Source organism: Numida meleagris, chromosome 4 (genome assembly GCF_002078875.1).
Source record: "Numida meleagris isolate 19003 breed g44 Domestic line chromosome 4, NumMel1.0, whole genome shotgun sequence".
In the NCBI taxonomy this organism is placed as follows: domain Eukaryota; kingdom Metazoa; phylum Chordata; class Aves; order Galliformes; family Numididae; genus Numida; species Numida meleagris.
Genome location: NC_034412.1, coordinates 55789398 through 55813615, shown reverse-complemented (window position 1 = coordinate 55813615; position 24218 = coordinate 55789398). Strand labels below are relative to the sequence as shown.

Here is a 24218-nt window from a genome sequence, read left to right as displayed (position 1 = left end):
GGACTGGTGTTCCAGGATGAGATGTTAGGCAGTCTCCCTATCTTCAGAAAGATTTCAGCTTTTGCAAATGACAAGGCATGTAATGTGTACCAAGTAGTATTTAGATGATGGTATTAATATAAACACATGCAAACAAATGAACAAAGACCAGCTTATTTCTCTATCTTTTAATTGAATCAGAATCTTCTGCATTTTTTTATGAGAGTGTAAGTGCCTGAAGTAATCCAGATGTATGCAGAATCAAATCTAGTTTGTCAGAGCCATTAACACTGACAGAAATTGCAAAGACAGGAGAAATTGGCAATCAGAGGAAGAGAATCCTTGGTTCTTCTCTGATAGTAAATTTATTGGGTTGTCAAGTGGAACAGGCTATCCAGAGAAGCTATGGATACCCTATCCCTGGAGGTGCTCAAGGCCAGGTTGGTGGGACCCTGGGCGACCTGATCTGGTGGGTAGCAACCAGCTGGGTGTTGGAACTGAGTGGGCTTTAGTTTCTCTTCCAACCCAAGCCATTCTATGATTCTATGAAATGTAATGGGTAAAGCAGTCAGACGTGATTTCTCTCAATAGGATATGCTCCTGTTACTGGCATGTGTCACCCGGTCCGAAGCTGTACTCTCAACCATGAGGATGGGTTTTCATCAGCTTTTGTTGTTGCTCATGAAACTGGTCACGTGTAAGTTTAACATAAAATTAGATTAACAACAAAATACGGTGCTGCATCTCCTTTTTAATTAAAGTGATTTAATTTTAATGGCTATATGACAGCCATCCAAATCATATTATCATCTTCTTGGAATGCATCAGTGCTTTTAGCAATGAATAAGTAAGTGGGGGAAGAAGGCAAGGGAAAGAGAGCAGGAACTCATTTTCTGTAGGGTGACGGTGAGATAAGTAAGAAAGAAACCTGGAAAGCCCAGGCAGAGGAGACAGTAGCTTATGAAGCATCCTTAAAGTTCTTTCTTCTCATTGACTGCAAGTGCTGATTTGTTAATTTGACACTTCTTAAGGAGTGATAAAATGTTAGGCCGAGAATAATTGATTAAGGAAAGATCTCTGTCAGCTGCTAGATGAGTTAATGTCATCTTTAAGTAGCACGGGCTTCTTGTTCAGCTCAGTGGGCTTTGATGTTTGTTTTTTTTTTTCTGCCAGAGTAACTAGGAGGAATTTAGCCAAATTTGAGATGACCACGTCACTTGCACGATAAGCTGCACCAGATGAACACTTTTGGAAATTTAATATGCTAACCTAGTCAGCTCTTTGAATGTGCAGCATTACAACCATGTTAGCTCTATGTATAAGTAGGTGCTTTTGATAAGTGAGTGTACTGTCATGAGCAATTAAATGTCTGAATGAAGTGCTCCATGGTGAGCAGAATTGCTGTTTTCTGTTATCCAAAGTAGAAATCATCATCTGATTAGTTTATAAAGAGTATTTAGAGAGTCCTTATATTTTGACATCAAAGATCTGTTTGAAATGCAGGTGATATCTGTACAATGCAGAGAACAATTTCGTCTTGAGTGACTATGTTTGCATGAGAAACTGTTTTCTTTACAGCTGTTCTACCAGTTGAAAAGTAGAAACTGCTGAGGCTCTGATACCAATTCTTTGTTTCAGGCTGGGAATGGAGCATGATGGGCAAGGGAACAGATGTGGGGATGAGACAGCAATGGGGAGTGTAATGGCTCCCTTGGTGCAGGCTGCCTTTCATCGTTACCACTGGTCCAGATGCAGTGGCCAAGAACTCAAAAGATATATACAGTAAGAACTTTTTAGCACTCATTAAGTGTTATCTTACTAAAGGAAACAGAAGTCCTTGCAGTTCCCTGGTATATGGGGCCAATGGGCTGCCCTCCATCAAGGAGCAAAGAGGAGAGGCAATCCCAGAAGGCGGGCACAAGTGTCATAAGTTGAACCCTTGTCTGTGGAAGTCCCTTTTGTAAACACAATGGTACTGGGACTTCAGAGATAGCAAGGAGTGGGATCCTCTTGTGTAGGCTGCTCTCTCCTTCCAAACAGATATTCAGTATACAGAGGCATTCCAGTAGGCTGCCCTGTCCCTCACTGCAATGGCATCCTCAGTGCATCCTCACCTACAGTTTTACGCAACACTCATTGCATCTTCTGGGAATGGTACCGCGTGTCTCTCTAGCAGAGTTTATGTCAGGTAGCTGATGTTTTCCCTAGATTTTTTATTTCTGTACAAGTTGTGCTGTGAAAATGGGAAGATGAAGCCCTAAGCTGAGAAAAAGAACTAGCGAAAGTTGTGGAAGGGAGAAAATACAGCATGCATGTGACTGAATCAGGCAGAAAAGGGGAACAGGGTGCATAGGACTGATCTCTACCTGTGTGTATATACATAGTCTCCCTCCATGTAAATGCTTCCTCATCCATTTCTTACTTCTTTATTGCAAATAGCTAGTTTTGCAAGTCAAAAAGAAAAAAAAAGGAAAACTTAACAAATTGGCCTGGATTTCCTTGAGAAGGAATCCCATTAATAATCTGAAGCATAAAATAGTAATTTATCCAAACCTTAGAGCTTAAAGCGGAATTTATCCTTGTGCAGGAAGAGCAGCCCACCAAGAGCTGAACAGGAATGAATAAAAAGCAGGCCTTATTCTTTCTCTTTGCATAAACTGTGTTTCATCCCTGTGTATGCTGCAGATTACAGGTAAGAGGGCCTGTTCTCAGACTACTGTTCTGTTTCAAAGCCCCATAAAGTCAGTGGAAAGGCTATGACTGCGGAAGGTGTTGTGTTACTCGTTATACTAGGATTCATGTTGTAGTTTGAAGCACATTGAAATGTTGTCCTTTGGCACTGAAAATTGGGAAGTGTTTGTTTTCTGTCTCTGGTGAAAGGAAAACAAAATGCAAATTCCGCAAGTACCGTTAGATCAGTGAAGGGTGGGAGATGCTTCTCCTCAGTCTCCAGCAAATACAGGGATTTTGCTGTAGGGCCTTCCCATCCAGTGCACAGTCACATTGCACCGGGCAGTATTCCTACAGAAGGGACTGTCTGTGCTTCAGGGAACAGTAACATGTTGAAGAAAATGAATATTGTCGATATTGACATCTCAGAATAAAGACTTCGATCATACTTGTAGAAAAACCCAATTACTACATTTTCTTATTATCTTTTTTCTGTGCATCTTTCCACAGCTCTTACGACTGTCTTCTTGATGACCCTTTTGAGCATGATTGGCCCAAGCTCCCTGAACTGCCAGGCATCAATTATTCCATGGATGAACAGTGCCGCTTTGATTTTGGTGTTGGCTATAAAATGTGCACAGCGGTATGTCCAAGGCAGTCATTGCAAAGACAAACATTCATTTCAGCAAGTTGGTGTTTGGCCTTATTTAATAGCTGCAACATATTCATTTTCTCACAGTTAAAGAGCAATTAATGGAGTAGTTTAAACAGATGCATAAAGAAGGAGAGACATGGGTGAAATCCAGTCATCTGAGTCATTTGCTTTAATGGTCAAGAGGACAGCAGCATGATCCACGTGACACAGACTTGTGGCAGCAAGCCTGTGATACTGAGGAAGAAGGAGAAAAAAGTAATTTTCCTCCCACTTCTGGGCATCTCCTCCCTCGTTCTTCTCATCAGTTCAGGACCAGGGGATGCAGGGAATAAGCATTGCCCTTTTCTTTCTGAAGCTACTTGACTTATTGGTAGCTAGATTAACTGACTGGTTGGTTTGAATCCTTACCCAAAAAGTATCAATAATCTAATGTTGTATTTCATCTCATAAATGTCCTGCATTTCAGTTCCGAACCTTTGACCCGTGCAAGCAGTTGTGGTGTAGCCATCCAGATAACCCGTATTTCTGTAAGACTAAGAAAGGACCTCCACTCGATGGGACAGAATGTGCCCCTGGAAAAGTGAGTATTATGTTTCCACTATGTTTGTGTTAGAAAGAAACGCAATCAGTTGCATTAATTTGGGTTAAAAAGCACACAGAAAATTGGCAATTGCGCAGCATCCCCCCAGGTGGCACCAAAGAAAGGAAAAAGAGGGAGCTGTGCTTTCTCACTTTGTGTTCTTTGAGATGTACAAAGTTGGTTGTTATATGGTCTAAATTTTGGAGGGTGGGGGTATTAAAATCGTAGGTGAGGTGTAGGGCACTCTCATCTTCTTCTGTGGTCTTTCTGTTATGTTTTTTGTTGTTTTTTTTTTTAAATATTCTCTCATCTGCAAAGTGTCTTTAAAGTGTCATTAAGAATCCATGGTAGCAGATGATGGGATCACTGTAGGATGTGATGTAGGATCACTCTTCTTAGTACTTGTGGTCCAGACATCCTGTGGCTAGATGTTCGTGTAAGCTTAGGATTAGCTCTTTAATTTTGTCTTTTAACATCCCCATTAGAGAATGTCCTGCTGCTAATTCATTTTTTATTATATAATTATACTCAAGCAAATGTTTATTTAACAAATTCCGTGTATTTTGAGCTATAGGAGAGCCACTTACAATGTCTGGAAATGCCCTAGCCAGTAGCCAAAAAACTCCCTGACTAGTGACTAGCCCGCCATTGCAGCTTGTTTGCATGACTATAATGTTTGGCAAGTACGAGGAAAAAAAACAAATCTAATCTTCTACTAATCTTCAGCAAGAACCTTATCCTGTGGTACAGTAGTCAGAACATAAAAATTCCTTTAAAAATATGGTAGGAACTAGGATTCCTATGAGACAAAGGATTACTTAAATGAAATTGAAAGAACATTAGAATATGTTGATCTTCGTGTTTCTGCCCATGGAAGGATACACACTCAGATGTGGTACTGCTGCTCATCCATGGAACAGACAGCCATGAAAGAGAGGGATTGGGCACTCCTGGGCCCAGAGTACAGAGACCTTCTTTGCTCCATGAGCTCACCTCTATGATTATATGTTCCGTTTGATTTTGTTTCTGCTCTCCTCTGCTTTCCATGCCCATTTTCTCTCAGTGGTGCTATAAAGGTCACTGCATGTGGAAGAATGCTAACCAGCTGAAACAGGATGGCAACTGGGGACCCTGGACAAAATTTGGCTCCTGCTCACGAACCTGTGGAACTGGAGTTCGCTTCCGAACACGCCAGTGCAACAATCCAATGTAGGTCTTCTGCCTTGGTCGTAGTTCCAGTCAACTGATAATCATTGCAGGTGTTGGCTGACATTTATGTCTTGAGATGGAGTCTCCTAAAATTCACATTGTGTTCAAGCCCCTTGAAACATCACCTTTTGCAGGGACCTAGGAACATTTTTAATGAATCCAGTAATTTCCAGAGGAAAGCCTATGGAAAACCATCCTATGAAGAATTTTACTGATGTTTAAGAGAGTGAAGAGAACATAGAGTGCAAGCTCAGTGAGTTTTGGGATAAACTGTTAGAGGATCTTCATTTGTAAATCAACTATTGGCAGCATAAATGTGGATATATATTGCGTCTGCATGTCTGCATATGCCTTTAGGATGTTTGGGCAAGCATGGAGGTTACATTGCAAGTGCGTATCTGTGCAGTGTAACTGCTCTGTTTCCAGTTCTGTCAGTTTACACTCCTTTTTTGTAAAATTGTCTCTTAGAATTAAGTGTGAAATTTTGCTTAAGATTGATGACATAATCGTAGACCCAAAGCCATGAGGATTTTATAATCTCTTGAATGTTTTCTTTTCGTAGGCCAATTAATGGAGGTGAGGATTGTGCTGGTGTCAATTTTGAGTTTCAACTTTGCAATACGGAAGAGTGTCCGAAGCACTTTGAGGACTTCAGAGCACAGCAATGTCAGCAACGCAATTCCCACTTTGAGTATCAGAGCAGCAAACACCACTGGCTGCCATATGAACACCCTGACTGTAAGTTCTGTTATTTGCGTTTATTACAAGTCAGTGCTGGAATCTCACAGATCTTACGGGGGTCTTGTTCCATTTGCCATGTAGAGACTACAGTGTGAGAACAAGTGTAGGTGTGACTAACAAGCAGAATAGGATGGCCCAGGGAAAAGGAAGAGCTGCAGTGTGAGACAGTTGTAATTTCCCCAACCCTAGCCCAGCTGGCTTCCTCTAACTTTCATCCTCTTCCTAGTGAGAACAGGATGTAGGAACAGGATGTAGCAAGAGGCATAGAGGCTCTAAGCTCCTGATGGAATAGCTGGTGAGTGTTCATAGCACTTAATGCACTTCACTGTGAAGTTCTAGCTCTGCTGCTGGGGCCAGGTGTGGAAAGCTGCTTCTCAGATCCTGAAGGACTCTTCTTGCCCTCTTCCCCATACAGGTGTTCATCTCCCCGAGTGCAAAGTGTTAATGCTTGATGAGGACTGCTGCTAGGAAATTGCACAGGAAGTTGTAATAGTGTGTTTCTAATGGTGCTACGCGAGAAGTCCTTCTTAATATTTTCCCACTCTTAGATAGGTCTGTCTACCTGAGCCTGTCTCTTCACTCCTAAAGTTAATATAACCCAGCAATTATCTGGAGTAACGAGGACAGCTTCAAGCATAAGGATTTGTTGTTCGCTGAAAGGGGTTTCAGAGCTGCTTTGAGTTGCTGGTATTTTTTCCTCAGGCATCTCCTTTGAAACTCTTTATATGCATTGCTGGGGGTCAGATTCAGGTAGTGATAAGGAAATATTTGTTCAGCTGGGATTTTCCAAAAAGGCTAGGGAAGTTTGAAGATCCAAATCCTCTGTTCTTTCATGTGATATGATTTCTTGAACTCAGCACTGTTGCAACAGAATCAAAGTGAAGGCTACTTGAAGAATAGTGAGGAACCCAGTTCTAGGAGCCTCTTTGGAAGCAAACTGATTTCTGTGAGAGTATCTGTGATAGTGATAGGCCCATAATTCACACAACAGCAAATTAGTTGCTTTTTCCCCCCTAGGTGTCTGCTGAAGGTCCTTTCCATCTCTGTGATATTCGCTTTATGCCTTTAGTGAGATGTTTTTCTGAAGCTCATCTGGATTGCTTTTAACTTATGCAGTTACTTCTGTTTCCCTGCTATTCAGCTAATAAGAGATGCCACCTGTACTGCCAATCCAAAGAAACAGGAGATGTTGCTTATATGAAACAACTGGCACACGATGGGACTCGCTGTTCCTATAAAGATCCCTACAGCATTTGTGTTCGTGGAGAATGTGTGGTGAGTAATGGCTTCCCAAGGTTTTTGCTGAGTTTGGACTGTGCTGTGTTAAATAACTGTTTAGCAGCAATCAGAAAAAACTCTGTGAATAGGGCAGAGATAGACTTTGCAGATGCTCTGAAATATTTGCAGCATCATATTCCTCATAATTACTTCAGAATTAAATTAAATTAGAACAATGACACAGGTCCGTTCCATGGAAACACTATTTTTCTTCAACTGATAATTTCATTTGCAATTTTTGCATTTAGTTTTGTGTCTGAAAGGAGTTGTGTCTATTTTTCTGTCTTTCCCATCTTTCCTAGTCTTGACGTACAGCTGATGTAATCTGAGAATCAATTCCTGTTTTTCACCTGGCATCCATTACCCAGCAACAGGCTTTCAAGTAATTTGTGTTTAAATGAAATAGATCAGTGTTGGGTGGTAATTTCCTCTATGCATTGATTTTGAGATTACTTCCCTCTATAACTGAACCTTACAGGCTACGATAAAGCCATGTTTCATTTTGTTCTTCCTTCTGCAGAAAGTGGGTTGTGACAAGGAAATTGGTTCCAATAAGGCTGAAGATAAGTGCGGTGTCTGTGGTGGAGATAACTCCCATTGCCGAACTGTGAAAGGAACCTTTACACGCACTCCCAAAAAACTTGGTAGGAATAGCATTTTCATGCATCTGAATATAGTTTCTGTTATCTCTGGTGTTTCTGTCATGCTTACTGTTCTTGCAGACTGATCAGAAATGCAGCTTACTTCAAGGTAGAAAAACACAAATTTTAACTTGATGTGCTAAAATAGTTCAGTGCTTGATAAAGAAATGAGATCTTTTAAAACGCTGTAACGTTTCTGTCTTTTGAAGGACCTATTAGAAGAAAGCTTGATTTGTACAGTGTATCTAGAAGTACTCCCCAGGCAGAGCTTGTTTAGTTCTTTGTAAATGTTGAAGCCCACAGACAGTGTTTGTGTTAAATGGGGATACACCAAGTTCTGCTGAAAAAAATGAGCTGTTGTTCTAACAGTGAAATTCAGAAGAAAGTGAGGTGCTTTGCCCAGTGCTAAGTATAGCATGCCTTTCTCTGTAGGAGAACTAGAAGAAATATTTTTCCTCTCTTTGAAGTTTAAGCTTTTCATAAGTTTTTTCTTCTCAAACCTAAACTCAAGAGTTGTAAGTGAAGTCTGAACTTCTTTTCATATGATCATGTGGATCCTCATGTCAAATCAATCTTGTCACAAATTATAGCCTTTTAGTCAAATAAACAAATGAAAAATAAATTCAACTTAATTCTGAACCAAAGATAGAAACATTTTGGCAGAAACCCTCATTTCTCTTAAGTTATGCAAATTACATCCAATGAAACATATGATGGCATTAACTTGGTTAAAGTTTTCAGACTGGACTGCAGCACTCTATAACACATCTCTTATCAATAATAATTTAAGACCCCTTGAACTTCCTCAGAAACTTCTGTCTGCTCAGTTATTTGTTAAGCTAGGGCAGTATAATCTTGTATATATCTTTTTCTAAGAATATTGCGTATTTTAAGACTTTCCTGTATTGCTTTCATTTCAGTCTGGGGAAGCTACTTAGGGATATGCATCTTCAGTATGACTGGGAGCAGCTATTTCAGAGATATCTGTTTGACAGAACTAAATGTTTTAAGATAGAGTGCAGAAAGACTTAGAGGCAGATAACATGAATATCTGCATTAACAGTTTAGAACCTGGTAATTGTAGTCATGAAGCAAGCTTTATTGCAGCATCAGTAATTACATTTGGACCGTAAGTGATCAACAAAACTAAACTTGGACAAAGATAAAGTTAATGGGCAAGTGGAAATAAAATATGTAAAATATTCTGCTGAAAATATGTATTAATTACAGACCAACTGGAGAAGTTTTCTGTTTGTAGCTGTAAGAGCCATTAGAGAACCTTTCTTAACAAGATGGAAGCAACTGGTGGATTAGACATGAAATTATGCAAGAATTACTGTGATGTGGGGATAATGGAATTAAGACTATAATTTGAGCCTCTTATAAAGGCTTGTGTGTTTCTTGAGCTGGCAGTTGCTGTGCTTTTCTGAAACAAAAAAAACCCAATCTGTAATCAGCAGAAATTAGCTCTCAGCCTTCTAAGCTTATTTCTAATCTTTTTCACTAAAAGAAAATAATTGTACTTTTAGGGGCAGAGGGAATATTCATGTCACAACTCTGGATCAAGTCCAGTAAGAGTTTCTTCTGGTGCATCTGGTTTCTATATTCTGTAGCAGTGGTTTGCAGCTTATAGCTTCCCGTTGATGTACAACCTAAGCTTGTGGTTTGGCTTACTCCCTAGGAGATAAGAGGGCAAATGAGTGTTCATCAGAGGGCAAAATACACTACTAACCCCATCATGTTCTGGCTCAGTATTTTTGCCTGGGAGCCACTGAGTAGCTGCGTTGTCTTATGGGGTGACAGCAGATTACTGGGTGTTTTCACAGTGTTCTCAGTGTTGGGAAAGCACTACAGTTCTAAGTGATAGAGAGTACTAGAAATGTAGTTCAGGAAATACTGCTATTAATCAGCCACTTCGAAATGTTAATGAAAGTGTTTATGAAATGTTTATTGTTTTACAGTATCTCTGACAATCTAGTCATTAAAAAGACTAATTGACCTCTTCCAACAGGAAAACATTTAAGCAAGAGGTGCCAAAAAGAATTCAAGTTTCTGGAAAATGAAATCTGCAAGTATCCAACTTAAAATCACCTACCTGAATTTTCACTGGTCTAACTTTCATTGACTATTAAAATTTGCTAGATGTGTCTAATGCTGCTTTAAGTGCATTTGAATGCATAATGTAAATTATACTTTGTATTTGTTAAGACCATCTAGCTGACAATGTAGTCAATGAAATAACGAGACTTGGCTCCCATAGCACTAATTACAGATGTTCTATTTAAGGGAAGACGAGAGGAGCATTTACATTGCCCAAAGGAGCTCGCAATATTTCCCTTTCTGAAACAAAGGAGTCTAAAAATACTCTGGGTAAGTTTCAAGTGCTTGCAGAAAGAGGCATCCATGGCAACTGGAGAGTTCTTGCTGCAGTTCTCATCTCCAACAAGGCACAGACACATAACAACAAATCAGGCAAAAGCTTTGTGTTTCATATGCTCAAAAGATGGTCAGTAAGAAGATCCTCAATTGCTGTTGTTGCAGACTCTCATCAGCCAAGTCCACGACATTACACATACGTGGCTCTTCGTTCTTTAAAAATGGATTCAAGGAGGTTTGTCATAACCAAATATGCAGGCATTAAAGGGAAAATACAGAAATATGAAAGTGCCATACACTCAGAGTTTTGCATCCTTACATCGTGTTAATTATATTCACTTCAGTGCTTGTGAAACTCTGGTTTAAAACGTGAAATAGAAGTAACTGCTGACAGGTTCTCAAGATGGATTTTAGTCTTCCTAAATGACAGTACTACATACTGAACATTACACTAATTATTTAAACTGATAAATAATTGAAATTTAAAATAGGAATTGTTGTCTTTGGGAACGGCTTTTTATTCTTAACTGTACAGAGTTGAATTCAGGCCTTTCGTTTCAGCAGTAATACTTGAATTAATGCATTTTACGTTTGTAGTTTTAAATGGTTTGGATTAACTTCCATGTAGACAAGCCCTTCCTTATGTGTAGTGACAATATAATCTACTACATCCACCTTTCTCCAGAATCATTGATGTCTCAAAAGTAAACAGACACCCTGAAGAGACATATGTGTATCAGTACAGTAAGTAAACTCAAATCCTACAGCCAGGCTGATGGGTGATTTGGAAAAAAATAATCAGGTAGAATCGTTTTTCTCCCTTGTATACTCAGAAACATTGGAAACATACTTTTTTTGCCTGAATTGTTAATTAATGTGGCCTACAGCAGTATAGCTAATCAAGAGACAAATAGATTTGTAACTGGTTTCTCTCTTTACTCCTGGAAAGAAGAAAAACATAAGGAGGTCCTGTCAAATACGTTACAAAGCTATTTGATCAGTTTCTTTCTGACAGTGCTTCTCAGTTGGTGGATGCCCTCTTCTGCAAGTAGAGGCTGGATAATGTAGAGCGCTCCTAACCATGGCTATTACTTTTTATTTCCTCCTCTGCTTTCTCCACTGACTACTACACATGCCAAAGGGTACCTTAAGATGTTTGACATCCCTCCTGGTGCTCGACATGTGTTTATCCAAGAAGACGAGGCTTCTCCTCATTTTCTTGGTAAGTTCCTACCTCAGGTTTGGCTTTGAGGCATGATAAGAAGCATGGGGCAGTCATGCAGAACAACCTGAGAAATGAGAACCAAACTAAAGTAGTAAAGGTAAACTTCTGCATTCAAGATGGCATGTTACAGACTGACGGTGTAAGCTTTGCAATCAAATTTACTTCTCATATGAATTCCTCAAAATATTAGACTGATCTCAGTTTGCATGTTTACTAATAAAAGACTCTCATCACTCTTATTTAAATGACACTGTCAGGGTAAAAAAGATGCATTCTAATATGTGAATTCAGTATCTTCGATTCAGTATCTTGAATAATCTTATTTGCTGCAGATTGCAAGCAACAGTTTTTTTAGTGAAAAGAAGATTGGGAAACGTGATATTTTCAGTCTCTTTCATTTAGGATTTTTCTTTTGTAGGAAAGATCATGTTGTTATATCAGTTTGTATCTTTCTGCTTATCACTTTCTAATGGTTAATAGGTTTTTAGCTTACACTGGAGCGGTGAGGTCTTCCATTGATTTTGACGTACATTTAATCAGTTCTTTATGTGCTAGGGCAGTGTGTGAATTGTAAACTCTTCAGGCAGAGTTAAATCCATTATTAAAAAATCAGTAAGAATAGGAGAAGAAAGTTTAAAAAAGAAGGGAGGAAATAGTTTAGGCTGTGATAATGTCAGAGAGAAAAACTCTTGGCTTTTGAGGTTTGAGACCTTCAATTTGGACCAAGGGCAGTGTGATAGTACCCCTGAGAGAACATCTTTGTTTTGGTAGTAAGTGGTTTCATCGCATTTCTAACTAGCTACGCTGCAAAACTCCTGCATTTTGATTGCTATAATAATAGGAGCATGTAAGATGTTGGCATATTTTTTAATCATGTTTTATGGTGATTTAGAAAAAGATGTACAAAAGAAAAAATGAGAGTCCTTCCCTAGAGTAATTTCTAATTTCTAATTTATTGGCTTATAATCCAACCCCTATACTACCTGATTTTCAGAATTTGTTGGAGGAACTCCAAACAGTCGGTTTCCGAGGGGTTGAAATGCCTTGACTCATTGCTTATTGATTTTAGCATCTGGCACATACATACATATGCCAAAGAAACTGAAGTGTGGAAAAAAGGTGTTGCCTTTATAATCTGAGGAATATAAGAAATGCATTTGTAGTCTGCTGAGATGTCTGTTACACTGATGGGCGTTCCCAGTAGTGTTGGGTTTGGTCTTATGCAAACAAGGAGGACAGGAGACTCTGAAAATTTGACCTGAATTTCTTGCTATTATCTATGCTTCTTGGGAACTAAGCCAATATGGAAAACATGCATATTACACATGAAGAGGTACTTTCTGTACCAATTTCATATGGATAAGGAGGTGCAAAATTGAATAAAATATGTAAATGCACCTACCATCAGACTGGAATTTGGAGGCTACGTGGGATGGCCTTGTAGGGCCTTTTTCTGAGCAAATGTATCTACAGCACTTGCTAGTGTGGTTTCTTCAAGAGGCTTTCTGTAATATCTCCTGTCAAGTTTCACATAAGCCTCCATGACTACAGATGATACGATGAAAGGCACGACTGTCACTCTTTTCAATCCTTTCAGCAATTAAGAACCAGGCTACAGGACACTATATTCTGAATGGAAAAGGGGAGGAGGCCAGATCCCGATCTTTCATCGACCTGGGTGTGGAATGGGAATACAGTATAGAAGATGACATAGAAACTCTGCACACTGATGGGCCTTTGCATGATGCAGTGGTTGTCCTGGTAGGTTGTATGTCAAGCAGTGGGAGCACAGTGGTTTTGTCTTCTACAAAAGTGCATGGCCAGCATGGAGATTGTGCCGAGATTAGAGATTGCTGTGTAATGGCTCTCTGAAAGACCTATGCAGATGAGACAGCTGACAGGCTGAAGCCCTCTTCTCACCAGCTGTTACTCTCCTTGGTAAAATGCTGCCTGTTCATGCAGCAGTAATGTGCCAATACTGTGTTCTCAGATGTCAGTGGGACGCTTTGGACAAAAACAGGCATTACATGTCAAACACTTATTTGCTCTCTTGCCAAGTAGATCACTGGGCCACAGCGACATTTCACCCTAGATAATGGTGTCCTACTTGGCCAGCTTATAACACTAGCCTTAGAAAGGCATCTCATTTTAAACAGCTCTGTTGATCTTACTATTGCTTGTTATAACTGTGAAGATAAAAAAGAAAACCTTTTTTCCCAATTAGTTAACTAGCAGTTTGCACGTTTCCCTAAGAAGTTGTAGTTTCTTTACTCTGCAACAGAATAAATAATAGCTCTGGTTTTCTACCGCTGTTTGCATTTGATTATTATTAGATCATTCCTCGGGAGAATGACACAAGATCTAGCCTGACTTACAAATACATCATTCATGAGGATTCAGTACCAACTATCAACAGCAACAACGTCCTTCAGGAGGAAATAGATACTTTTGAGTGGGCATTGAAAAGTTGGTCACAGTGCTCCAAACCCTGTGGTGGAGGTAAACAGATGATGTAGCACCCTCTAGTAATAAATGACAAATTACCAGAAGTGGAAGAGTAGAAGGTGGGGGAAGTGAATGCTTTAGAAAGCTTGGGCTTCCATTTCAGATGAAGCTTGTTATTTTGGGTCCCCAAGCTTAAAATATCTTAAGTGTCTGATTATCCAAAAGTGTCACACTTGCACCCTGGAAAGAAAAAGTAATCTTTAGGTGTTTAAATTCGGCACCCAAGGTCACTGTGGAAGTATGCACTCAGCCATTTTTTGCTACTGACCATTCATTTTGCTTACAGTATGTTATTCCTATGCAAATAATGGGTAATGTAAACTTCTAATTAACTTCTAACTTCTATGTAGAGCAGTTGAGCAGGTAATTTGTTTGGGTAGCAAGAATGCTAAAATGTGACCTGGGACTTGAGTTCATTCCCCAGTTAGTCAGTGACCTGCTGCTTGATGCTAAGGAGGTCATTTCTTCCCTCTCTGTACCATGATCAGTGTGTGGAGTGCAGAGGTTAAGAGGTCTTAGGAGTCCCTTCTGGCCTTATAATCTTACCATAGGGCCATGTTTTAAACAACATCCAAAGAGCACTCTGCAACAATATTATGCCTGACAATGGAACACATTATGAGCATGATTTAATACCTTGTAAATATCTGTCATGTAAAACCATTTAATAATACTTGAAAGTTATATTTAAACAAAAAAATTTCTAACAACAGTCTTTTTCCTAATTTTTCTGAAATATTTCCCAGGGTTCCAATATACCAAATATGGGTGCCGCAGGAAAAGTGATAACAAAATGGTTCATCGCAGCTTCTGTGAAGCCAGCAAAAAGCCAAAGCCCATTCGTAGAATGTGCAATCTTCAGGAATGCACACGGCCTCTGTAAGTTGGTCTTGCATAAGAATACAAATGATTGCTTTTTTGTGGTAGAGGTGAAAATGAACCCAAGCCAAATTTGATAGGATGCTAATAGCTTTCTAGATTGGAGATCCTGTGTAATGGACGTGGTTTGTTTTGTTGTTCTTTTTTTTTTTTTTTACCTGTGTAAGATGCTGCTGAGTGTTTTCATCCCCCTACCCATGCTCCCTATCCCCCCCCCCCACAAAAAAAAAAAAGAAGCAATGAAAAACAGCATGCTCAAAGCTGCCTGAACTGACAGCAGGTTGGCTAATGGTAAAAGTTGTGATGGCATTTTATTCCTTTTTCACTTTTAAGGTGGGCAGCAGACGAGTGGGAATACTGCACAAAAACCTGTGGGAATTCAGGCTACCAGATCCGCACTGTGCGTTGCATTCAGCCTCTTCATGATGGTGCAAACCGCTCTGTCCATTTCAAGTACTGTAGTGGAGATCGCCCTGAGAGTCGCAGGCCATGCAACAGAGTACCGTGTCCTGCACAGTGGAAAGCTGGGCCCTGGTCTGAGGTAGGCAAGCAGCAATCATGAGCGAGTAATGTACCTTTGGTAGCACCTCACACCTCCAGTGTTGGAGCTGTGCCTGTGGTGAACGCTCCTGCTTACACTGGTCGGAGATCTCCAAAATGTGAAAATCAGCACTAGATAATGTCTTCCAGGCTCATGGGCTTCTATAGCTCTGCCAAATTCTTTAGAAACAAACATTGAAAATATCCACAGTGTCAAATACACAACCCTGCAAAACAAGAGTGGACATTTTGTTTGTTTTTGTCAACTTTCCAACTTTTCATTTTCCCAATTTTGAGGATAGCATAACTTTTTTTTTTGTACCAACATGGACTTGCATTGGAATCACTGAGTTTCTGCAAGTGTTAATATTCCCACGGTGTCTTAGAAACAAACACCTGAACACTACAGCTAACTCAGTGAACACTGAGTTAGAATTCCATGTCTTTTTTATTTTCTTTCTGTTACATTGTCAAGGAATAAGCTGTAGGAAGACTAAGAAGAAAAATACATAATATACTCTAATAATAAATTTAACATTGCAGAAAGCAAGGACTGATGAAAATGCCATCCTCTTTTTTTTTACATATTTTTCCATAATGTCAGCCTCCACTAAAGCCTGCTCTCAAAACAAACTGCTGGAATGTACAGCCTGATGTGAAAACCAGCCCTGGGCTATTTTAGACACATTAACTATTGCACATTGCTGTGAAATACCCTGAATTGTCTTGTGTCTGTCTCATAGTGTTCTGTGACCTGTGGGGAGGGAACCGAGACCCGGCAGATCATATGCCGTGCTGGTGACCACTGCAATGGAGAAAAGCCAGAATCAGTGAGGGTTTGTAAACTCCCTCCCTGTAATGGTAAGGAAACAAACTGATTGCAGCAAATGAGAGTAACCATTCCTGTCTCAGTGCAGTGTGTCAGTGCATAGAATGATTCCAGGGTTAGAGACTAAGGTTTCATAGTTGAGTGAACTCTGATGAAAAATAATGCACTGTATTTAATCCTGCCTGAAGTTTTATTTCTACCTGTTGAACCTACTGTGTTGATCTGTACTGGTTTCTAAGACCAGTCAGAGATTGTGCTTATGATCAGGTAGTGTACATGCCAAATTTGTACAGAACTGTGTTTTAAAGATGCTATGCTGTCAGGTGTCAACCACACAACCTCATTTACTTCTTGCATGCTAGAAAATACATCATTCATTGGTGATCTCTCTGCATTATTCCAGCTAACGGTGCCCTGTTTTTTGGTCCAGCACATTACTGATATTCTACCTCAGGGTGATCTGTATTTCTCACATACTGGGGCCCTCTCTTGTAAACATGCTGAAACAGGGGAGTTGGACATGTTAGCCTAAGTTGTATTTGCAAAAATTTGCACTGGAAATGAAAGTCGGTCCCAGGTAGACCTTACTTGACCTCTAGATCCCAGCGTGAGGCCAATTAAAGAAATGAAAATACAAATACAAAAAATTGAGCCATAGGGTATTAATAGGATTCCTGGGAATCTCGTTACATTATTTTCATAGATTTTTTTAAACAGATTTTTAATCTTTTTATAAACAACAACAAAAAAGTCTTTGTTCCCTTGAGCCCTTAACTTTATGAGATTTTGTGTTTGTTTTTTTAAATCTGTCATGATAGCAGTAATATTCTGACCACTGGATCGTAGAAAAAATAGAAAAAAAGAGTTCTTAGAGTGTGCAGTATGTTTTCCTACAGACTGAATGTAACTGCTTGCCACAGGTCTGGTGAAAGTCTGTGCTTTGCTCTTATTTGTCTTCTGCTGTTGCCAGTGAAAGGACTCAGAGCAGAAAACAATTCTGGGAGCAGTGAACAGTTAAGAAATTGTGTATCCACTAGGTGGGAGCAAATCACTATCTGTGACTTTATAAACAAGTACCAGATTTAAAATTATTTATTCATTGTGGACTAATTTTTCACTGGTGATACAAACATTTCTAAAGCTAAAATAAGTAAGGGCTACATCTTCACAGAACGATTCAGATATATTTGATCTTGTAATTTAAACATCAGCTTTAAGAATCTCTACTTTAAGCATCAGCTGAGATTTTCTTTATTGGCCAGTGTTAAATTTCAGCCTTTCGAAATTAGGCATCACACAATCTTACTATGTCTCCTTCACAGTCATACTCAGAACCAAATGCCACTGACATGTAAGACTTTGGATCTGCTAATATGGGAAATAAGCAATAGACAGCCTTGTACAGGTCCTCTACCAATGCTCTTTAATCACACTGGTTAATACTCATTCTATTTTTTCATATTTTTATGCCCCACTGAAGGAAGGATTTCTGTGGTCACGTCTAGGTACTGCCATTGCCTAACGGGGTTCTGAAACACTAGATTCACTCCCTAAAGAAGGAGGACATAGTACACCTTGCAGCAGCTTTAAAAAAAAACAACAAAGTAATGGCCAAGTAAATGCACTGATCCATCTGGCCTTGCTGCAGCAAACCTACAGCACAACCTGGTCTTCATAAAAATGGCATCCAGGGCCCAGGCAGCTGCATTCAGCCAAGTCCTCAGACCTTTGGCAAAACCACAGGATACCTGTGGGTTCTGCTCCTCAGACACACTGTACCATCCTCTTTGAGTGCAGACCTCTCTGTTCTGCTCAGGAATTTGGGCCGTAGCTTTTACCAAGCATTGGCATTTTCTGCCTCTGCACTAAGTAGCTGACAGTATTCTTTCAGACCAAATAGTCTGTTTCACCCCACTCCTCTAATGTGGCTTCTACCACATTCTATGTTTGGGGGGAATATAGCTAAAATATGGATATTATTCTGTAATATTTATTTAGGTAAGCCATTTATGCATGAAAAGCGTGGTAGTTCTTTATTTTTAAATTTGTATAGCTTTGGTTACTATTTTGATTTTCAGGGCATTAGACATAGCAAAACATTTGTCTACATCAGATGTTTTTGACAAATGATTTATTGTGCAAACGCAAAATTGCTGAGAATTCAATCTAAATGGAGCTGTGATGAACATTTGCCTCAGTTAGTGTGATTCTTTTTGTGGTATGTGGCACGTTAACGTTTGTCTTCCATTTCATGAGAAAACATATGTCTGCATACAGGAGAAGAGCCACCATCTCTTCTATCATATGCCTCAGCAGAGATTACAAGAATTGATTTTGTGGTACTTGCATAAATTGATGAACAGGTCCTTGGATAGTCTTTTTATGAGCTCTCTCTTCCTCGCAACATGTGATTCAAAATGCAGAAATATCCACCTGGTGTTTCAAATTTTAATGCCTGAATACCAGATTCCAGCTCAAAGCAAGATTTCTCAGTGGGATGTTTCCACCTAACATCCCACTGGATGTACAATTACAGTGATCTTTTTTGTAAGAACTGCGTCACTTCTAAAATGTAACCTGAAATTTTTGAGCCAATTTAAATTATTTTCTAATAGCTTCACCTTCTAAAGATTCGCTAGGGAACCGATACACTTTCTTGTGTCTTCTACTCTCAGTTACCGTGAAGCAAGTCACAAACTGTGAGAAGGAGAATTTTTACCGTGAACATCAGCAGAAGGATACGAGCACTTCCATACTGAATAGGAAATTGTTGACTAGGTTGTGCAGAATTAACCTAAAAAATAAAAAAAAGGGATTATGTGAGTATATAGCTCCAAGATTGTACTTATGGAACCTACTGGAAGTAGATAAGTACAAAACCAAATCTTTGCACTATCATTTGAGTCACAAAATCAAAACCATTGCAAATCAATACCAGAAAAATTATAGCTATTAGAGAACAGGATGCAATAAGATGCACTGCCACTATGGAATGACAAAAATAATCATTTGGTACTTTCTTTTTTGGGTTTGTTTGTTACTTTAGGTCATAATATTTGCTTTCACTTATATATAGATATAAATCACAGTGTGTTAATAAGATGACTGTCATAATTTTCCAGATCATATGATCTCATTTACATGGAAGCATAATTATTACTCTATATATGATGCAAAGATTTGTGTTTCAATATTAGCTTTTCTAGTTTAGATGAGTTATGACTGTAGCCCTTGAATTTTCCATGCTAATTCCTGCTGAAAATAGTCTTGCGTGCCTTCATGGACTACATATATTCTCAGTCAAAGCTGCAAATTTAATTCTACGTTTGTCAAGAACCAATAAACGTCTATCCAAGGAATCACATTGGGATTAGGAGCAAGGAAAAATTTTACATTATGTGCTGAAGTCATATAATTTGCGTCCCACAAGCCCACTCATGGAAGTGTGTAATTTTACTGAATTCAGTGCAATTAAACTGATCTACACTGATTGAGGGGTTGGACTACCATTCATATTTTAAAATAGGAAAACTTGGTTGCCTAACATACTGTTGACATGTGGTAGGACAACGTCTATACTAGTGAGAAAATACCACAGTACAGAAGGCTAATTTAATTTCAGAGCTTATTAAGTGGCATTACATGCCATCTGTTGCTCATTGAAATGTTGACTAAATAATTGCTAACTATGAATGGAAGACACACATGGAACAGATATTCTCAATGGTCAGAGTTAGCTTTTGGCCATTTACATTATGGTTTTGCATACTTCTATTTTAAGTAAAATCCATCAATACCATTTCAAATAAACTGTGATATCTTAGGAAAATTCTGTTAATGGAAATGTCCTGCTAGTCTCTCCCTAAAGTATTTGAATAGTTACTGGATGCACCAAGCAATTTATTTGTCCTCATTGCTGGTTTTCTGTCCTGGGAAGTGTTAAATGTTTGTATTTTCTTCATCTGATTCTTGACTGCTGCTAAAGCCTTTGCACCTGATTTAGGTGATATGGTTAGTACAACAGATTGTAAGATTAAAAACATAAATGTTCAATATTGCCACCAACTCTTGAGTGCTAGAAACTCTCAAATGTTTGTCCCAGTTCGAGTGACACTAAAACTTTGAACTTTGCCTTTGAGTTCATGTGATGGATCACGCTGAAGAGGTCTGAGTACGGATTTTCTTTTTTGCTCAGTATAAAAGCCTTATATTTCTTCTGACTTAATGTGTGTTAAGGCTTTCCTCTCTGCCCTTTTTGACCAGCGTGACTGCAACACAAGTATCAAGCAAATGCTCAAAAAAAGACTGATATTTCTGAGATCTCAAGTACAACTTTGACTTCTTTAGGAAGTCGTCTTTTGCTGACTGAAAGGAATGCCTTATATGACCTGAAGGCATCTTACATCTGACCTATCTGTTAGAAGCTTTCCATCAGTTCTCCATTGATGTTTGAGTCACTGAAAAACTAAGAAATGTTTCTAACACTTCAAGAGATGATGCAAAAGGCATCTTTGAGAGTTTGTGGAATCATAGAATATCCCAAGTTGGAAGGGACCCACAAGGATCATTGAACCCAACTCCACACAGGACCATCCAAAATAACTGCTTGGGATTTCTTTAAAGGAAGATTTAATTGTTTTAAATGTTTTTGATAGATAATATTCTCAGGCTAGATTTGAGGCAGGTAGAAAGACAACTAGACTGGTACTGGAGAGTTAGCACTGTGAATTGCTGGTTGTAGTCCTCCACAAACATGACTTTCCTCTCTTTGCTACTGGTCTGCACAGAAGCCAACGTTTTCAAAGTAACTGATGATTTTTTTTTGTTCACAGATAGGCCTCTTTAAAGGGGCTGGTTTATTTTTAGGGGCTTGGTGAATTCTTTCACGGATGAAACATGTCAGACTAGCCCATCATTTTGGAAACAGGCATTATTTTATCAGTGCCCATCTAAATGCTGTGCGAGTATTTCAGTGCTCTTCACTAGGTTTACAATCAGCATTGCATTTGTTTTGCAGATGAGCCCTGTATGGGAGACAAATCTATCTTCTGTCAGATGGAAGTGCTTGCACGTTACTGTTCCATCCCTGGCTACAACAAGCTGTGCTGTGAGTCCTGCAGCAAGCGCAGCAGCACTCTCCCACCACCATTCCTTACTGAAGCTGCTGAAACTGAGGAGGAAGTGATGTTTGATCAAAGTGATTTGCCTAGAGCTTTGGTGATGCCAACGCCTTTAGTTCCCCACTATGCAGAGTTCCTGCCAGGGAGAAGGGGCCTGGGCAGGCTTCGCTTCACAGAAGAGGATACAGATACACATGTCTCCCCATCAAACATGAAGCCCAGAGGTGCTGAGTTTCCACAATGGAGAGTTCCTCTGGCAAGCAAGACTTCCAGGCTGTTTGCTTTGCTCCACCAGCCACCTGCCAACAGCAGCAGTCTTGGTCTTCCAAATGACCTTGCTTTGGTTGCAGCTGTTCCTGTGGTGTCAGCTAATAACACCACAGTGGGTGCTCCTTCTCCATCAAGAACCTCACAGAAGAGCGAGAAGCAAATTGACAAGAGATGGCCTTTGAGGTCCTCCACTGTGGAAAGATGAATGTGAATGCCACATGGAGAATAGTTGCAGAAAGAAGCTTTGGTTTGCTTTGTGTTTCATTTCTTTACTTCTGGACAATATGGTGCATGCTGCTTTCCATGAGCAGGACACTGCAGATCATCAACTCATTCTCCTTGTAAATACAAAGAACAAGAAGTGCTGGTTCACTTTCTAGTTGCTCCCATCCTCCTCCCATACTGTGTTATCTGGTTAGCTTGAATGCGTTGGAGGAAAGCACCAAAGAATATTCCTAACAGTACACAAAAGTTGCCGAGGGCATCGGTCAAGCTCTGGTACAGGGAAAGTGGCCATGACCTCAGTAGTCACCTCATTATTTTTGTTTTTAAACACTCACATGTAGAAAACACCCCACTACAAGAAGTACCAAACGTTTACGTGATACAAAATACTTTTGCAGTGGAACAACTGAATTAATAAGACTTGTTTTGCTAATTTATCTATATAAATGGATATTGTATGAGCAAATTTGCAGCTGTTGTGTAAATACTGTATATTGCAGAAAATCAGTATTATTTTTAAGAGTTTTGTGCTGTCAGACAACTGTTTACCTATGTTACATTCTGGACAATTGCTAGGTGCCTGCCATTGAGTACTGCCTTATTTACATTCCACAAGTTGATTTTTTAAGCAGCATTGTCATAACAGGATAAGTTGCATTTTCATATGAATTACATCTACTGACACTAGGAAAGAGTTTGTTGTTTGATTTTTTTTTTAAATATCAACAATGTAATGCTTTCTTTTCAAATAGAGGGGAAAAAAAGAAGTGTAATTCTAAAGGTATGAGTCTGCTTATTGCCACCTGCCCGTTAAAAGTTGGTTTAGACATTTTAGCATAATTCCAGTCACAGGTTGGAAAAATGTTTTTACGTGCCTGTGAAATGAACACTGACACCTTCAGCCTATGCTGAGCAGGCATTGCTTCGGTTTAGGAGTTGCAGTGCTGTCCCTTAAGTCTCCTCCTGCCTAAGAGGTCAGACCAGTGTAGGAAACCATGTATATACTGTAAGTACTGTAATATTCACAAGTCAAAAATGAGTTGTGTTTTCCAGATGATCCAGTTGTTTTTTATGAAGCTAAAAAAGTGTCATAGTGGTAGAATAGGCACTAAGAAGAAATAGCTGTGGCAAGACTTAAAAGAGATTTTTTTCCTACTGGAAGCATTGGTTTAAAGGTGAGAGAGATATTTATTTTTCAGCATGGTTCGCCTCAAAATCTCCACAAGCACAATGCATCTGACTGCAATAATGTACTAGTAATTTATGTCAGTAACCATCTTGTTCACAGTCCACCCAATCACACTCTCTCCTGTGTGTTGCTGTAAAGTACTTGTATATAGGATTGAGAACTAAAGATATTTATTAAAAGTTGAATTCTTGATAGTATTTTATGTACTAAATATTTACACTAAGGGCAGTTGACTATCCTTCTTGCCAAGATAAAATAGATGTAACTAGATACTTGTACATGCTATGTCATATGGATAGAACAGAAATTTAAGCTAACTAAACTACTGTAGAGAAATTGTTGATCTTATTCTTAAAAATAAAAAATAAAAAGTCTTATGACATTTTTTTTATTATAAGCATCTTTAATTTCTAAGTAGGCTATTAAATATTCATGTGCAATTTTTGCTTCCCCATAAGAAGTCCTCATGATTGCCCTATTTGAAAGAACAACAAATGTGTGCCTCTAACATACTATAAAGTAGTAGGATTCCAAATTAGGTTAAATTCTGGGAAGAAACTTCTGAGGTGATTATGTATAATCACTGGATGACTAGGATGAAGTAAGGATGAAAACTGTTGTTAGAAGACTTTTACTGTTAATGAAATTTAAGAAGATGAATCCTGTTCAAGGGAGTATAGGGTCACTGTGCATCTTACGTTGTGATGTGCGTAATCTAACCCACTGAAGTACTGACTCACCACCTCTAAAGAATTGCTGCTACCTTTCTGCAAGGCTTTTGAAGGTCAAAGAAATTAGTATTAAATATATTGTATAGACAATCCCTGAGCCTCAAACAGACAAATAGGGTGTGTTTAGTTACTTGGAAATTTCCCAAAAGTCAAATTCTGTCTTTATCTTCTACATATATACAGTGTGGGTGTAGATAATCCTTGTACCTTTTTGCTTTCTTTTCTACCAAGCTACTTTCTCTTTCATTAAAGTGTACACTACTGATCCTGTTTGTTGTATTGGGGAGCATGTAGCAATAAAATCTTTAAGATAATAAGGCTTTTTTTCTGGTTTGATTCATGATTTTGTTATTTTATCCTTTACAAAATGAAGGAATACGTACATTCCCAAACTTCACTCTCTTGAAAACAGCTCTTTCCCCTCCATATGTTGTATCATCAAAATCCATTACAAAATTTTTGTAATTTAGAATTAACAAAACTGAATATGCAGAACAAAAATTTTTTAAACAGTGGTTTTATATACCATGTGCTCCGCAGAGTTAACATCAGTGCAAGGTGGCTCAAGGGACTTCA

At 39.0% G+C, this 24218-nt stretch overlaps 1 protein-coding gene across 2 annotated transcripts in view; it reads left to right on the top strand.

The window, feature by feature from the left end:
• ADAMTS3 (ADAM metallopeptidase with thrombospondin type 1 motif 3) overlaps positions 1–23959 on the top strand; it is a 134748-nt gene extending 110789 nt beyond the window's left edge. For both annotated transcript variants that reach the window (XM_021396767.1, XM_021396766.1), the window contains exons 8-22: positions 571–676; positions 1618–1761; positions 3160–3292; positions 3771–3884; positions 4948–5093; positions 5656–5831; positions 6976–7109; positions 7633–7756; positions 11271–11351; positions 12952–13115; positions 13688–13853; positions 14606–14738; positions 15072–15279; positions 16022–16139; positions 21125–23959. In XM_021396767.1, coding sequence (XP_021252442.1) covers positions 571–676; positions 1618–1761; positions 3160–3292; positions 3771–3884; positions 4948–5093; positions 5656–5831; positions 6976–7109; positions 7633–7756; positions 11271–11351; positions 12952–13115; positions 13688–13853; positions 14606–14738; positions 15072–15279; positions 16022–16139; positions 21125–21702 — 2525 coding nt within the window. In that variant the 3' untranslated portion in view covers positions 21703–23959. The remainder of the gene's footprint in view (positions 1–570; positions 677–1617; positions 1762–3159; positions 3293–3770; positions 3885–4947; positions 5094–5655; positions 5832–6975; positions 7110–7632; positions 7757–11270; positions 11352–12951; positions 13116–13687; positions 13854–14605; positions 14739–15071; positions 15280–16021; positions 16140–21124) is intronic.